Source organism: Etheostoma spectabile, chromosome 17 (assembly GCF_008692095.1).
Source record: "Etheostoma spectabile isolate EspeVRDwgs_2016 chromosome 17, UIUC_Espe_1.0, whole genome shotgun sequence".
Taxonomy (NCBI): Eukaryota; Metazoa; Chordata; class Actinopteri; order Perciformes; family Percidae; genus Etheostoma; species Etheostoma spectabile.
The window spans coordinates 12,035,548-12,053,954 of NC_045749.1; the positions used below are offsets into that span (position 1 = coordinate 12,035,548).

Here is an 18,407-nt window from a genome sequence, read left to right on the forward strand (position 1 = left end):
TATATATATATATATATATATATATATATTATGGCTATAGGGCTTTATGTTCACTACATTTATCATTGTTATATTCAGATGAAATCAACCTCACATTTTCCCAATTGCATTGGCGGAGCAGTGGAGCATTTCACATAACTGCTGCATTTTCCATTATACTGTATATGAAGTCCACTCGTGGCAGGCATGCAGGGGCACAGTGCTGAGCAGCATTTTTCTCCACACATTTGTTGTTTCTCTCTTTTACACAAGTTGTTGGATATTAAAAAAATCTGAACAACCTAGCCCCATTGATCCATCATATTTTATTACCAATATAACTTTTGTTCTTCAGAGTACAATCAATAAAAGATACATATGACAAAATATATTTTAAATAGATGAGAAAAACATTAAGGCATTTTAATGAAAGTCTTAACAGCATGAAAGATTAGTGTTATGTGTTTTTTTGTGTTTATACATCTAAGGCACTATGATCGCTGCTGAAACCACATAAAAGATGGACAACTTTCTAAATTTTTTAACATGTTGGTTTCCAATGTGGTTTTCAGTGCTGTGTATGTCTACAGTGTACAGTGTTTTAGCAATAAGCCAGAGCAGACACGAAAGGCAAATAAGGTAGTGAAAGATTTCTCATTCTGCCAAAAGTGTGGTGGCATTGTATTGACACTTTAATAATCCCCTGTGTCACACATGAACCAGCCACGGGGCAAAGCACTGTAATTATTTTATCACGCAAGCCAGCCTGGTGCCAGTGTGACTTCTTGACTGGGACCGACATAAGAAAGCTCAGCTGTTTCTCTGGAGAATCGCCGTGGCACCAGTGAGTGGTCAATTGGCCAAGGTGTGTTATGAAAGCCGTCATTTCCTGTGCATGTTCTCTAGTTAAAGAAAAAATCTCTTATTGCCTCTGTGACCGAGGGCTGCAAGGATGGCATCACAGAAACACATAAACAGCTCAACCACATCCACCGGACCTGGGGGCAGAGAACATGGTCTCTCTCTCACTCTTTCCCTTTCTCTCCCTCTGTGTATTACACTTTCACTTGCTTGCATGCATAAACAATGCGAGGCGTGCAGGCACACACACACACACACACACACACACACACACACACACACACACATACACACACACACATCCACACAAATTTGTTGACTTGGTATGTACATGCTTAACTCCTGTGAGTAAAATCTATGAGCATCAAGCCTGTTGTCATGCAAAGTTTACTCTCTTAACTAACAGGCAAATCCCCCCCTCCCCTTTACACTTCTGACTTCTCTGGAAAGTATTACTCATGAGTAAAACTATACAGAAACTTGCACAAAAAGCGTGGCGCAGCAGTAGTAACCCCGAAAAATATCAACAGAAGATGTGATTTACAAGGTCTGTCAATAATGTTTGTATCAAATGCTGCTCATATTGGATATTTGTCATGTAGTATATTTACAGTATACAAAAAAAATGAATTTTCTTTTTTCTTTCAACAGATTGTTTCACTGATACACACACAGGTTATTGTAAGTTCTGGTCTGAAACAAAATGATAAAGGTAGGTACAGCTGCATCAAAACATCCCTCACAGTTAGGATGTGTGTCCACTAGGCCTCTTTTCCTAAGTGCCACTGCTCTGTTCCCACTTATTTTTTAGCATGGAAGCAGTAAAAGTGAAAATGCTAACATGCTTTTCTTTTTTATGTCCACTTCAGGCACCTAAAGTAAAAAATGTTTCAACTTTAAAGATGAAAAATTATTTATTGTTAAGTGCTGTTGTTGAAACAGTGCTTAAATTGTCAGGACGCTAAGTCCCTTCATTACAACGCTTCCCAGCATCTTGAGAGAAAAAGATGCCCAGTGGTCACGTTACAGCATGGGCTGGTCTGTCATGAGCAAGCCTATTAGAACTGCTGTATGAGTCTGGGACAGCCTAAGTTATGTGTTGTATTGAATGAAAAACGTACTGTATGTCATGCTGATACAGGCATCTCTTGTGTTACACTGCTATGTGTGCTGAAACAGACTTATGCGGGCTGCTGGGGATTACAATGTTTAAAAGGCGTATGGCCCAACTATTATAGTGAGCCGTAGCAGTGAGCTGGAGCGGTAGTTCATGGTCAAATGGTGAGTGACCATCTCCAGGTCTATGACGTATTCCCTGGGGCCTGACAGAGGCTTGGTTAGCACCAGCATGGCACTCACGTTGCTGGAACGCTGCAAAAAAATATCATACACATACATACACATGTGAATACAGATTTATCCATAGACTGTAATAAAACTAGGATTGATCACATATCTTTTATAATACAGTTTAACATACGCGGGATACTAACTGCATTCCCACCAGCCTTTGTGTTAGCAGATGTTAGCATGTGAACATGCTAAACTAAGATGGTGACCATTGTTTACATTATACTATTTAACATCAGTATGTTAGCATTGTGAATTTGAGCATGTTAGCATGCTGACGTTTGCATTTGGCTCAAAGCAGTCTAGGATGGCTGTTGGTTCTTAGAACTAGTTGTTTAGAATGTCAAATAATATCTTGATACAGCATAACTGTAACTACTATGTTACAAGCGCCATATGTTGATACAAAGTTCGACAATTTTACCAGGCAGAGTAAGGAGGATGATAATATTGAGTAATTTAATGGATTAGCATGGAACTGCAGATTTTGACTGCATCATGACACTGTTACAGTGATGCATTTACTATTATCACCTGTTACACCCTGCCTCAGCATTTATTGTAACACAAAAAAATCATTCCCATAAACTTACCCTCAGGAAGAATTCTCCTGCCTCATTCCCAGCTTTGATCCTAAAGGTGTTGTGTGTGTTGGCGTACATGTTGGTTGCTTGAATCTGGAAGATGTCCGCTGGCACAGTCCGGTCGGCCTGGATGCTCATGTACTTGTAGACAATTGACGGCGGGAGACCCTGGCACTCAGCCTGAGACCGGCAGATACAGCGACTGCAAACACAAAACAGTTAAGATAATCTCTGTTAAACTAGCCGCACTAATGATAGTGGGGAAAAAACTGGATGATGTTTACTGACTTTTCAGAGGTTTTGGCGTAAGGGGCCTCGCAGGGGTTTCTGGGGTAGCAGCGGAAGCCTCCGTAATAGTTCCAGCACATTTCATCATCTTGGCAGTTATGGGTCCCCGTCTCACACTCATTTATGTCTTGTGATTGGCAGAGAGACAGAGCGAAAGAACAAACGTATTGAGTAGTCAAAAATAGCTGGATGACAATCGTGCTATCCCCCCACTTCCAAAACACACACAAACTCTACACGCTTCATGAAACAGAGCTGTGAAAACACAGGTCAGGACATGTACAATTTTGTGAACAGTGTAGCTCTATTTCATTACATCTCCAGGCTGTAGCTCCCTGTTCACTAGCTAACCCTGTTCCAGTGGCTGTGGAGGTGAAAAAAAAACAGGAAAACAGGAAAACCAAAGAGGAAAGCCTGCAGATCTGAAGTTGAGGGAAGCCCCCAATGCAACCCTACACAGGCCTAACTGCAGCTCTTTTTCTGCATCACCATGAAAATAACCCCATCAAACATGCCCTAATCCACAGGGCTATTTCTGGCACAGCAGCCTGGATTCATCACCTTAAGGTTCCTCTAACACAACCGGCCGGATTCATGGCTCCCCCTATAAAGCCTGCACCTGACCAAGGGGGAGAGGAAAAAATAACAGCTCTCCCTTTGAGCGAGCGCCGGAGCGTCAAATAAATCCACTTCAAGAAACCAACATCGTGCATATAAATTCACAGAGGTGGCTTTGCGGGGCAACACAACGTTGTGTTTGTGCTGCCTAACCTCTGCATTCTTACCATGACTGTCCCGGTTGAGAGTGGCTTTCATTCTTGCTTGAGAGGTAGAATAGTGGACGATAGCAGGAATGATCAAGTTCCTCTTAACATTTATCTTCAAAGAATTGAGGAAGAGTAGGATGGGAGTGAGAGAGGAGTAACTTTGTTTTGTGTGAAAACAGAGAGGAGGGCAAGACAGATAAATAAATAAACTAAGAAGGCATGAAAAAAGACTGATGGAACAAAAAAGGGAGAGGAAAAATGAGGGCTGCGGTACCTTGACACAACCTGTTTCCCTGCAGCTGATATCCTTCTGGACATTCACAGGCGTAACTTCCTGGGCTGTTAATACATTGGTACTGACACATGTAGCTGGAGAAGCTGCATTCATCAATGTCTGTACAGAGAATACACACACACACACACACACACACACACACACACACACACACACAAACATAAATAACACAGATACTGTTATGAGCAGGGCATGTTGAAAACTAGGCATGTAATGGGTGTTTACAAACATGCATCTATCTGCAGTTGTAAATCTGTGTATATGCACTTTATATATATATATATATATATATAGGTGTGTGTGTGTGTGTGTGTGTGTCCACCTTGGCAGGAGACTGTGTCTTGTGCCAGCTCATAGCCCTGCTCACACTGGCAGAGGAAGGAGCCAATCAGGTTGTAGCAGTGGTGCTGACAGGGATTCTCCACGTCGCACTCATTCACATCTGGAACAACAGCAGATGTTTTTCATACATGGATGTTATTGGATAATTCTGGTTTATTACAACTTAGAACTTATTATTGTAGTTTTGGCCATCAATTCGGTATTAATAGCCCTGTACTCACCGACTTAGGTCTGGGAACTCAGATGTCAGCAATTAGCATGTTGAGTGCAATGTTATCATAATGAATAGGCTTGATGGCCAACACTATCTAAGTAACTATCTTCCAGGAATAAAAAATAACAGCTCAACCACCATTTGCTTTGTTAAAGTTATTTCTGACCTTAAAATATCTGCATCCTGAGAAAACTGAGGAACAAAAGAAACAGTGTGGCTTAACACAAGTTCATAACTTTGATGAGCTGAAACGGAGCTGACATCCTCTGCTGTCTATCACCACACCTCTTTACACCTACCTGATTATTAATGCATTTTTATCGATTACATTTGTCCTTTTCGTTACTATGTTTTATTGTACCCTGGTGTCTGGTTTTGTTGTACTTATATGTACATTAAAAAAGTAATTATAATTATTATTAAAAAAAAACTTGTCATTTGAATCGAGCATGCAAATCTATTAAAAGTCAACAATCCCAACACAAAATGTCTGACAGGCTGCGCCACTGAATAACAAAGCTTTGATGCAAAATGTTTGTTGTACATGCTAACAAATGGCTTTACAGTGTACTTACCAACACAGCTGTGGTTGTTGCTGGCCAACTTGTGACCTGCGTTGCACTCACAGTAGTATGAGCCCTGTGTGTTCACACATCTGTGCATGCAGTAGTGGGTCAGGGTGCACTCGTCTCTATCTGCAGGAAAACAGCAGCATACACACTTACAGGAGAATCATGAAGATATAAGCGGCACGATACATTGCAAAAAACAGTTCTTTAAATCAGTTGATTTAAGTTTATTGATCAACTTTTTACTGTAAAAGTTTGACTCCAGTTTTAACCATTTAATAAAGCGAGAGCAGGGCGTTTGTTTGCTTCAACAACTGACCTACACAGTGGCCTCCGTTCTTCTGGTAGCCTGGAGGACACTGGCAGGTGTAGGAGCCTCTGGTGTTGTAGCACGTCTGTTCAGGGCCACAAGTGTGTCTGCCTGTCGCACATTCATCTATGTCTGAAATAAACACAGAAACAGAAACTGAGAGGAAGCAACACAAAGTTACAGTAATGCCTACAATTAGCAGGAACATGTGGCAGACAAAGCAAAGCAACATGTCTGGACTACATGTACTCTGTGATCTGTAATGTCTAAACTACTTTCCATGGACAGTAAAAAAAAAAAGTCTGTGATCACTGACACCATCACATCACACACATACTCATACAGAGAGGAGGCGATTAAATAAAGAGGGTTTTTATTCAACAGCTCCGGGTGGAAGGGAAAACACTGATCATATCTCTACTAACAGGACATCTCTTTGAATGGGGAAGTGTGTGTGTGTGTGTGTGTGTGTGTGTGTGTGTGTGTGTGTGTGTGTGTGTGTGTGTGTGTGTGTGTGTGTGTGTGAGAGAGAGAGAGAGAGAGAGAGAGAGAGAGAGAGAGAAATCATGTGCTTTCTACCATAACACTCTCTCATCAGACATCCATTAACCCAGAAGCCCACGGATCCACTTTGTATCCCTTCCCTCATCATTAATAAGTTATATAACACTATAAACAATAGTTTGATGTTAGTAAATGATGCTTAAAAACACAAAGCTCCTGCCAGCATAATAATTACTGCAGCGTAAGATATCAAAACTTTAAATAACTCTGCACATTTTTCACTGACCAACTTAATAATTTCTTAATAAACATAATAATAAACGTAATTTCAGAAATTACCCACTCAAATTTGTCCAGATTGACTCATATTAATGGTACTGTACTTCCATTCAGCAGTGTAAATCTTGGGACGATGAATTGATGATAAGGTGAAGTTATGACTGGTGTAAAACCTCCAGAAAGGAATTTTCCCCCTCCAGTTACAATAGTTACGTTTTCATTAGAAATGTGAATTTTCCATACACAACACACCAGTGGAAAGATTTTCGTTTTTATCTCGCCCCAGCAAACATGTTCTCAATTTCTGTTTGTTTGGAGTCAGAGCTTTGAAAAAAAAGCTTTTCTCACTATAACCTCCCTTGCCCCCTGTTTTTCTGAACATCCCCCATACCCCCACACACACCACAAATACGCCCATACTTTTTACTCTCATCCCTACGGGCCCACCAGCAGTCCTCTTGGGTGGTCTGACACAACCTATCATATAGCAGACAGCTAGCGGGCATCAGTTTAAAAGCATGACAGACGGTTATCCTCCATAACACACATACACACACAGGAAAGGAAGGAGGGTATTATTACAGCATTGTGATTTGACACGAGTGGCCTAACAATAGTCAGAAGAACCTGACTGAAAAACCTTAAGTTGAACTCTGTGCACCCTTGACAGACATGACATGATTGTATTATTATCCCTCCTGCAAAGTTTAGATTAAAATGACTGCCGGAAAGCCAAACTTGCTGCTGCACAGATATCTCAAACTGATATTCCCCCTGGACATGTTTCATGTGATGAGGACTCAGTTGGCAAGGATCATGACCTTCCCAGAGTGCCTCTAATGTACTATATGCCACTCCCACAGCCTCCACCATCTAGTGGAATTGGTTCCTGTGAGAAATTGGCTTGATTTGCTGCGAAAGAACCAGTGAAACAAAAAAGTTGACCGAACGTAAGTTGTCTTCACTCCTTAAAGGGAGAAAAGGGAACAGGGCTAAAATGTGTTTTACTCTCTGGGAGCACAGTGATAAGCTGAACTAAGTGCATTAGGGACAAAAGCAAGGACTTATCTACAAAGGTGCCACTGAGGGACAACAGGTGCAAATTGCATTTAGGGAGGAATGCACAGACAAGACTCACTGACCCCCGAACAGCCCAAAGGCTTCACAACATGGCTGTTAAAAAGCCCCGGTGCATCCGAGAGTCTCTGTCACTGTTAGTGGTAGACCTTTCATCCAGATTCAGCCTCTTAGGTCAAGAGCTCTAATATATATCCCTGCATGGTGTTTGGCCACAGATATGCAGGTGCATTCACACTCAACCATTGTTGTTTAGGTAGGATTTGAGTAGGTTTATGAGGGTGTATCTGTCTGGGTGACTATCCCAATAGCTACTGTCTAATGCCATCTATTCTAATAATACAGTATATTCAGGTTAATATTTGCTGGTAGGTCACTGAAACTGTCATAATAAACACAATGAGATGAAACAACTATACAAAAACAACACCTATCTATGCTGTGGTTTGAACATGCAGAACATTGACAGGAGAAAACAATACAGAAGCCATGTGCGTATTAGCTAGCCTTGACAGTTAAGCAAGCTAACCCTTTAAATAATAACAGGGTGATGTGCTTGTCAGAGAAAAAAACTGGAAATAAAATCCTGTGTGTTTACAGGGTACCAATGAAATATTTAAATTAATTTCAACAAATAGTTGGAGCTGGGATCAAAGCCCTGTGAATCAGAGCCACACCTACTTACTGGAGATACTTGGTGATTCATTGGGTCTGGAAATGCCCAGCCTTCCGACAGTATATTCAGACAAAACAAGCCTGAGATTAATTCCTGATAAAATGAAGTCCTGTGTTGATGATGTCATGGTGCCATGAAGCAGACAACCTAACTGTGATGCCAGTGAAATGTTGTGGTTTTAGTGACAGAAAGCAGAACTTGTCATCTTCTTCAGTGATGTGCCACCACACTGATAAACTACAGTTATTAGACTTGAGAGTGTACAGCCATACTTGGGCTCTGTGATGCTGCATCAGGCACAGCGACACCTGGCTAAATGCTAACATCAGCATGTACTGTTTATAATGTTTACCAGTAAAGCATGTTAGCGGGCAAACAATTGCGAATTAGCACTAAACATACATTTATGGGAATGTTATTTTTGCAGGTATGTTGGTTAACAGAAGTACTGGACAAAATGTAATCTGATGGTGGCAATAAAATGTGTGGGAAACAATAATATTTTAGCAGTTCATCTTGAGATTCAGCCTCTATAGGTCAAGCAATTTCGTGGCAAATAGCCAAGTGTGGCTAAGCACCAATAAATAGTGAAAAGGTTTCTTAATAGCTAAGATTGTCTTTGTTTGATTTTTACATTTGTTTCTATTTCCATTTTGCTGTCACTGGTTGAACAGTGAGCAGTCCATTGGTTTTAAACAATTATTTTCTACATGAATCCATTGTCCAGGTGTCGGGCAGATAATCTGGATGTTCCAACACTTTCCCTACGTAAGGTATAGAACCCAACTGTTGGTTTGAAGTAAGTGTGCATGGCTAAATGTAAATTGTTTAGATGTAAAGAATGCAGTGATGCTTCCGGAAAAGTTCTGCGCACGGAAAAGTCATCCTCACTCCCTTTAAGAAAGCTCTGAGAGCTCTAAATAAAAGCATATGTGCTGAATGCAATCCAAATGTTCATTCACAGGAATATCTTGTGGTAACTGCTACTTTGTCACTAAACCTTTAAGATGCTGCCAAGACAAAGTGCACAAGTGTGTGTGTGTGTGTGTGTGTGTGTGTGTGTGTGTGTGTGTGTGTGTGTGTGTGTGTGTGTGTGTGTGTGCGTGTTTAGGTGGTGTGGGAGGGCATCCCACACTGGCTGGCTCTTAGGTCGCATAAAGCCTCCCCAGCTTACCACATGCAGTACAGTCCATATAGTTTACCCAGGAAAACAGATTTTACCATCAAATGTGATGATGTGTTGCGTGTGGGGAAAAGTCACTTTTTTCTCTGTGGTCAGATTTTTTTCCAGAATTTATTCAACACAGCTTACAAGCTTACTCTAAGAGCGAGCCTGCTGTAACATCACAGGGAAAGATAAGGCTGTCCAGCAGGAGAGTGGAAGATGTGGAAGGAAAGAATGAGGAGACAGGGTGGAGGCTTTTTTTTTAAACAAAAAAAGGCTTTTTAAGATTTGAAGTTAGATTTACGGCCGTGTGTGCATATGTGATGTCAGAGTTAAAAACTCCTTGCTTTTCAGTGAGATTAATACTAAATGCCTTGTGGGAGTTAAGGGGGAGTAACGGGAATGGCGGCAGTTCAAAGAATGCAAGAGTGTGTGTAATGGACAAGTGGGTGTGTGTGCATCAGAGGTCCTGTTTGAGGTGCTCAAACATTAAATGGTCTTTTACAATGTTTTACAGAATGGGGTGATACACTGAATACTTGTTTAGTGTGTTAGTGCGTGCATATGGGTGTGAAAGAAACAGCATGCGTGTCTAAAACAGGGACAAACATTATTTCGCCAGAATTCAGAACAGAATTTGCTTCAGATTTAAACTGACATGATAGGGCTTGTTGTAATTATCACTTGAGAGCATTTAGTCTTGTTTTTACTGTAACCGCTGCAATGGAAAGCAGGAGCTGTTCCAAAGAACAGTTGGAGTCATCCTGCTGTTGGACGGCATCTCGGTTTCCCTCTGATTATTGGATAATTCAATCTTTGAGAAAGCAGGGGGCAAGATGTGTGATGTTAATAGCCCATAAAATTTCACAATGTCAAATTTATTTGCGTGCCATACACCAGACCCTGAGTCTTTGGTTTTGCTTAACCTCAAACACCTTTATGTCACCCCTCCTGGCAAATGCTGGATCGCACATTGTTTAATTTGTTTATAATTCTCTATGCAATGCAGTGTAAAATGCAACTATCACAGAATTGAACTCCACCGCAGGACAAATTGGAATGATAGTGTTTTCCTTTCAAGCAAACTTAAACACAGAGCAGATAAGAAAGCAAATAATTCAAGACACTCTATCCTTATATTCTGTGTATTTCCATCGGAATTATGGCATGAAATATGTTCATGCCATTTTCACGCTTTTGCTATTCTCACCACTCCCAAGATTCCCCCTCTCATTGCTCTCATTGTCTCATTTATCTATTCTAATTGCTCCTTGAGTTCTTTTCGTCCCATTATTTTTTTCTCATTTTAATGTTCTGATCAACATGGAAAAGTGGATTGGCTTGCTTTGTGCAAATTTTTTTATTTTAAAAAACATTGGCGTATAGCCTACCGTAGTGTTTTTCACACATGACATTCTCACTTAAAGCAATCATTCACACTTTGAGCAAATAATCTCTCACACAATGTAACACTGTTCATCAATAAAAGGGTACAAAAAAAAAATACTTTGACAAAGGGGTGGGGTGGAGAATCCACATTAGCTGTGTGCTTGGCCATCAAGTGGTATTTTAGACTGGACTTGCTGCGATGATAGCTCAGTTCACAACAACAAAACACACAGAACACTTAGGTCTTGTCAATGGAACCACTTGTCAACTTTTAAAAAGCATTTCAGCATCCTATTGGCATCCATTTCGACGTCTTGCACTCGCCATCCACTCTAAAAGTAACGTTACAACTCTTTGGCCAGCTCGAAAGCCCAAACAAGTGTGTGTAGCATGCCTGTTTTTTTGTTTCCAGTCTAGCTAGATCCGGTGTGGTGTTGTAGTTTTTCTAACGTTACCAGTTGTTGCAACAGCATGTAAAAAAAAAACTACAAAGTTTGCTAGGCCAAAAACACTTTAATCTTGCGACACAAAAATTAAACTGAGTTTCATTAACGTCGTTAATAACACATTTAACTGACAGCACTTATGCTTACACTAACTAACTGGTTTGTGAGTTTGTTCTTCACTCATTGAAAGGTCGGGCAGAGTCTTGACATTCTTGAAAATCCGTCCAGTTTGCCAACGACATTCCTTACTGATAATAATCCTTCCTGTTGCTCTGAAAATGTTTGGAAAGTGCTGGGCAACTCCCCTGCTTTTCAATGTGAAAACTATCAATTACTTTGCCAACCTGACATGACAGTAGTCACTCTGTAGCCATTTAAAGCAAATTGGTGGCAAGGAAGGAATGAAACCTGAAAATAGGGTCAAATTAAAAGAACATGGGGACCTGCTTAGCTCACCTGGTAGAGCTGGCGCCCATATATAGAGGTTTACTCCTCAATGCAGCGACCGAGGGTTTGTCCTATTCAAGTAAAGGCCTAAAATGCCTAAAACAAGAAGAAAAAAAAAGTAAAGGTTTGCATGAACCGTTACACTAAACCAAAGTTTACAAGCCTGAGTTCCGTAAGCTACATGTGCTAAAGTTATCACAACAAGTTGATTGGTGTGCAAAATCAGTCACACTATGGTGAGCACAAATGAAGCGGAGCAATGGAGAGCTGTGTATAAGACGTAGACGGTGTGTCCCCGCTCCACCGTTGTAAGGTATGTGAATAGAAACCCATGCATCACCCAGATGTGCCGATGACCGGGCCAAGAAATAGAAAACTATAGTTTATATTTTAAATTTCACGCGCAAGAAATGCCTCAGTTCCCAGCAAAAGAATTTTGTTGGCCTTCGTCACTTGCACTGCTGTCTGTTCAAAATAAATGAAAAGAAATGCATGCATATGCATTGCAAAGGAGAAAGAGTGTAAGAAACATAAACCCTGTGATCGCATGTGAGTGTCACCCAGCTGAGCGCAATAGTGATTTATAGCAGCCCTGTGTCCCTTTCCATCATGAGGTAATTGGAAAGAGAAACACATGTAAGCACATTAGAGGAGGAAGCAGCTGGCCGTTGGACAGGCACCGACCTCAGTGAGAATAATAACAACAACATTAAGCATTTACGCTGAGGAGGCATGGCAAAGCTGCTTCCTCTCCTGCTCCTCTCTGCCATCGTTGATGTGATGGCAGCAAAGAGTCAGCAGCAAAACCACAAGCAATAACAGCATACTGTACAGCAACACTGCACAGGCCAAAGGAGAGGCTGCCTGCAGGATGGTTGGATTATATTCACAGTCTGAAAGATACTCTGGTCTTCTCTGGCAGTGTCAGTAAGCTGATGAAATACTGTAACCATGTTAAGCCTGTTAAAACACAGGAGGGCTGGAAGTCATTCTCTGACATTAGAAAAGGAGATTAAAAATTGTTTATTGCCATAGATACAGTACACTGACATCAAAATACAACCAGTAGTTAAAAGAGCCTTGAAGAATTACAAACAACAGGTTCTATGAATTGGACAGGAAAATCTGACTGCAGGGCACTGGGACTGTCACATAGTAAAGACGCACTGATGCAGGACAGTGCAAATCATCAGTCTGAGAACAGGTGGAAGACAAGAGCTTAGCTGGTAATAGGAGGGTTCAACAGGCACAAAGGTGCGCCTCAGGTGTCTTTTTGTTTGAGTAACCCTAAACAAAGTGGGTCTGCTTGTGTTTGATCCCACTTCCTCAACAAAGCCATAGCAAAATGTTTAAATATAACATCCTGTGTATCCTGTATCACATTCACCTCATTGTTCAGGTCTTCCTTCTCTATGCAACAACCATTTCTAATCTGTGTTGCTTATCTCTGATGGATGTTTGGAAAAAACAAACACTGACAGGATAACATCTGAAGGAATTTCCTGAACAACTGTAATCGCTCTCTGTCCTCACATCTTTTTACATTGCCTGTGGACGAGCAAAGACTGGGTGGCTGGGGCTTGTTTCTTCAAGTGCAAATGTCAGGATGAGATGACAACAAGCAGAGCTGTAAAGTATAAACTGTAAAGGGAAAGTCATGTAGCAGCGTCATGTTGTGCTCCCTCTGCTTGTTCTCCTTTCTGCATTCCTGCTCCGTGCAGATCGATCCGATGCTTATCTGTCAAAGGTGGTGAGTAATTCCTACCATCACAAAAGATGGGAGCAAATGGAAAAAACAACCACCACTGACATTCCAGAGATATTCCTCCCAAGTGCATTGCATCTGTGTGGAAAAATGTTATTGCATGCACTCGGCCTTGTTCGGAAAAGTACACAAGTTCTCTGTCACACAGGGATTAAAGGCCTCAATAGAACATAGTTAGGAAAGATTTCCAGACACTGCAGGTGAAGAGTAGAGTCTAGATGTAACTAAAATCAGTCAGGCATGTGGTAATGTGGCCTGCATGACCTCAGAAAACCAGACAGGTAAACAGGCGTGGCATGTCCTTTCATGTCCCATATTGCAGTGCATGAGTATCTAATTCAGACTTGAAAAATAAGTAAACTCAAGACTTGTGAGGAGAATATCAGAAAGTGTATAACATTATTTGTTTCATTCCTCTTGAACAGCATTATATCCCTAAAACCACTGAAAGTACAGTTGAGTTAGTATGAGTAATCTCAAACAGTGTTCAACTGTAAATGAGGATCATAAAATAGCTGCTTTCCACTTTTCATCAGATTTAATGACTGATCGACCAATTTTGAGGGACAACCTTCATTTCTAGGAGGAAGTGATCTCACCTCTGTTGAAAATAAGAGTTCATATGCATACATACTACAACCAGCCACTTGTAGGCATCTCCCAGGGGTAAACACAGTAAGTATGTGTGTATGTTTGGAGGGTGGGGGAGAGGTCATGGAAATGCGAGGCATCATTAAGCTGTCACACATACAGTAAAGGTTCATAGTGTCTCTGTGTGGCCAGGGCTGGAATAGAGTGCCAGCTTCCCCAATGTGTCACTGCAACAACACACACTTAGGCTTGGCTTACTTCAGGACCCAAGGTCTTTATTGCCCTTTTGCAAAACGGGAATAAATATTAAAATCAGGATTAAAAGAAAAAATTGTGCATTATATAATTTGTGGTTTGCTTTGCTTTTAATCAGCATTAATAATAGTGCACTTTTTCTTTTCTTTTCTTTTTGATAGTAGTGCACTTAAGAGAAGCTATTTATTTGTTGTTGTTTTTTTATTTAAGTTGTGTTTTGGAAAATTGGCTTCATTTTTTTCCAGGGCATTTAGCTGATCTCTCCACTATTCGCCACACACTCAGCAGTAAGTCACCGAAACAACTCAGCAGCAGTACAACCCATGACGCTGGTCCAACCTGGCTTGGTCAGTGCTCCGGCACTTCTGTGGTTATTTAGTCAGTGTCAGCCTTTAATCTTTCCCTTTGCTTTACCTGACTTGGCACTCTAGGTTTCCTCCACAGAGTGGTGGGTTAGCAGGGAAGGAGCCTGATGTAAGCGCTATTTGATACATTGAGCCTCCCCCCCCCACTGCAAGTTAATGGGAATTCCTTCGCTAGCAAACTACGTAGCTGTGCAAAACAGCCACTGTGGAACTAAAAAATAGAAGTGACAATACTGTGTCCAAGAACAATTGGCTCATTGTAGAGATGTTAAGGGTAATGACAGAGAAACCCAGAGACTGATGTAAACAAAGATTATATCACTCCACCAACAGAAATATAAGCCCACGAGACGGGATGAGACGCCTTCCAGTTAAAACTCCAGTCATTTCAAAGAAATCACACTGACAGCAACAGCCTATCTTTGTTTAGCCCATGCACTCAAACAGCACGCCACCAGAAAATGAATGAGTATTATACTCATGCCAGCTCGCTTATGTGGTTACTTTAGCTGATATGTTGCCATGTTTTACACTCTAATAAAACCTAATTGGGTTCTAATTCAGAGAAACACATAAAGCACCTCACACATATATTTGCCCCAGGTGTAAAATTAAATTTGTTACTTTCACTGGAGATCTGTGACTGCAAGCCTCACCACACAGCCACTCACCACACACCTCTGCCTATTGGCAAGGCAAGAAGAGCTCATAACCACTGAACAGATGTAATTTACGGTAATGCACTTTGCCTTACATTACGTCTAAAGCTTACTCTACATAGTCACATTCCCAAACTCTCACAGACCAAGTCAGATGGCAAAGTAAAAGTTTTAAGAGGTTACAAGTGATATCAGATATTCTCTCTCTCTGATGCAGCTATGAACATCTGGCACAAAGCAACGAAAGGCACTGATGTGTGTGTGTGTGTGTGTGTGTGTGTGTGTGTGTGTGTGTGTGTTCAGAGAATAAATCTTTAAACCACTCCCCATTTGTAAAGATCAAAGAATCTCGCCCCAATTCAGGATCACACCCACACAATGTTGCATAGCTACCAAAATCTCAAGCTGGTCATGGCCCAGGGAACTAAAACTGCAGGCATAAAGGCTGTATGTGAGCACAGAACTTGCCACAATATTACAAAATCTCCTTGATTTGCCCCAGAAACAGAGGACCTCAACACCCTAAACAAGAACAATTTCTTATAATTTAAGAAGAAACTGAACTCCAAAAACAAAAAAGGTGCAAACATTATGTTTAGAAACAATGACATCACAGTGAGAAAAACCAAGAAGCTTGCAACACATCCGCTCCTACGCGTGGCTTAGCTGATGGCGACAGAACCGTTTACCTTTGGCACTCTACTTATCAAGGCTCTAAAGTCACTAGCAAGTAATTATCAAATATCTACGTAGACCTGCTAGAGACACATTCAGACACCTTCTTCCAAGTAGCAGCACTACATCTGGGCAAGGGCAACAAAAGCATACTATTCATGAGATAAAAAAAAACAAGGACAGTGGGATTTTAATCTACACCCACATTTCATGAGTGGGCAACTTTTTATGGAGAGAGTGTGGCAGCGATCCCTTTTAGACCATATTTTGTTGTTACACCGCCTCTCCTGCTGACAGAGTCCAATTTCTCTCCTGAGGAGCTTGTCAACACCACTTGCTGAGATAAGAAGACCCGTCTCCATGTGTTGGTGTAAAGCCATAAAAAAAAGAAAGACTAGTTTTTTAAAGTTACTTTGATAGTATTTCAAATCATCTTTCTGTATAGTATAGTATAGTCTAGATAGCTAAGCAGCGAGGGGGAAAGTGCCTGGGCAGCAGATCTTACCTCTACAGAGGTTCTGCTCATCTGCAGTGTATCCAAGAGCACAGCGGATGGTCCGGCTGGACAGAGCGGCCCCCAGGTTGCCTGAAGACAGTATGACCTGAGGCTGGCTTGGTGGGACAGCAGGGACAGCGGGGACAGCGGGGACAGCGGGGACAGCAGGGACAGGGTTTGGCAGCGGCACCTGTTCGCCTTCCTTACTGATATAGATGATGGCGCTCTTGGGGAGGCAGAGGTATCCGCCAAAGTGGTTGATACACTGCATCCCTCCTTTGCAGGCATCGTCTAACAAGGCACACTCGTCGATGTCTGACAAGGAAAACCGTATGACAAAAAGCAAGATATAAGATATGGCATTGTCTGTATTTGATGTATTTCGATTGGTTAAAAGGCAACTGATATTAAGCTTAATTGAAAATACATGAAAACTAAATACATAATTAAAGTCATTAAGCATGAATAGCTGCACAAACATATATAATAACCAATGCCTAACATCTTACATTTTTTTGGCAATTTGTCATTTCTCACCTCTGCACTGCTCTCTGACACTGTCATACTCATACCCTTCTGTGCACTGTGAAGGAAAGATGATTTCCATTAACTTATACATTTTAGTGTCCTGTCATTATCATATGATAAATGAAAACATGAACCTCCATCAGCAAATGAAAGCAGCCTACACAACATGCCAATTTGTATTAAACCTACATAGAACAACACTAAGACATCGCACTTACTGTGTAGAAGACGGGCTCCTCAGCTTCCTGAGTGAGGACATGTGTGAAAACCACAAAAAGACACACGCAGATGCCCAGCATGACGACCAAACGTCTGAGCAGCACTGTAACGAGATGCAGAGGAACCAAATGGATAGAGCGTGCAAGATTATTTTTCGCTTGACAAGCCTACACGTTTTAATACCAGTTATTACATCATTGATGTCATTGCTTAACAAGTCCCAACATCTCCCGCTGCTGGCGTGATGTTTGTGTTGGCACCGCTCCAGCTAAATCTGCGACTTCAACTAAGTGAAGTGTTTTTTTGCTGTTTTTCTCCAAAAGGATTAGTGCGTAATACGCGTCAAGATCGTGCGTAAACATGCCCTCGTGTGTCAGTCAGTGTCAGAAAAAATGAACGAGTTAATCAGCCATGCAGAGCTCATGTTGATTAGAATCCCGTATTTGCACAAAACATCTAATTCTAAGCCGCACAATCAAATACTATTCTGCCATGTTCACCTTGCAGCCTTGTTTCACTTGTTACTGGTCAAGTCCCTGAAACAAGCGAACTACATAAGTAACAAGTGCTGCTGCATTTTTTTCCCTCTCTCTCTCAATTGTTTCAACATTCACACTCATTGGAACAGCTCTTATTGTTATCTGATCAGAGTGCTGTCCTGTATATGTAGTAAATTTGTCATCCTGTGGCGCCTTGGCGACGTACCTGCAATTACTGTACCTGCGGACCTCCAACTCTCCTGGCGTGCTGAAGAAAATGTCCCCGGTTTATGTTTTTTGCTGCAAATCCGAGTGTGTGTGAACGCGTGACAGGCTGAGCTTTATTCTGCAAAACGGTGCCGTGGATGTTAGGTGGTTGTCGGAGTGCAAGCAGCACTTGTGATGAACATGCGGTTCGTATTGTATGACATGTTGGGGGCGGTGTACCGGGCAGGTTGAATTCATCGTTTCTCTCTCACCGGGGAGCAGTCAACGATCAGCAGGTTACAGTGGCTCCCTCTATAGACTGATGACTAGTGATAAAAAGGTAATCATCATAAAAAACGGCTAACAATGGAAACCTAAAAGCAGAAATAATTAGTTCTTCTTACTCATTTTATTGCTGCACAGAACAATACTCCCATCATTCTAAGACAAGACATACTAAACTTTGACAAGTAACTTAAACTTAAGACAAGTAAACTTTGGATCTAATGCCGTAAACATTGAACCTATAATTTATTGCTGTAACAACACAAACGATAGATTAGTCAATAAAGCTTTAATAAAATCTGTCTGTCCTTGTACCTGTGTACTACCACACTAGGGAGTTG

General features: G+C 41.3%; 1 protein-coding gene across 2 annotated transcripts; it reads right to left on the reverse strand.

Annotated features, from left to right (window-relative positions):
• Positions 1-285: 285 nt before the first annotated feature.
• efemp1 (EGF containing fibulin extracellular matrix protein 1) lies at positions 286-18,041 on the reverse strand. 2 transcript variants are annotated; one of them, XM_032540526.1, is made up of 11 exons: positions 17,801-18,041; positions 17,095-17,198; positions 16,886-16,931; positions 16,358-16,663; positions 5,569-5,691; positions 5,256-5,375; positions 4,447-4,566; positions 4,104-4,223; positions 3,063-3,189; positions 2,784-2,976; positions 286-2,211 (listed from the first exon to the last, which is right to left on the reverse strand). In XM_032540526.1, the coding sequence occupies exons 2-11, from the start codon at positions 17,173-17,175 to the stop codon at positions 2,050-2,052; spliced, it is 1,398 nt and encodes a 465-aa protein (XP_032396417.1). In that variant the 5' UTR covers positions 17,176-17,198; positions 17,801-18,041; the 3' UTR covers positions 286-2,049. The 2 variants fall into 2 exon arrangements, with proteins under 2 accessions (XP_032396417.1, XP_032396418.1); XM_032540527.1 differs by having other exon boundaries at positions 17,816-18,032.
• Between the last annotated feature and the right edge of the window lie 366 nt (positions 18,042-18,407).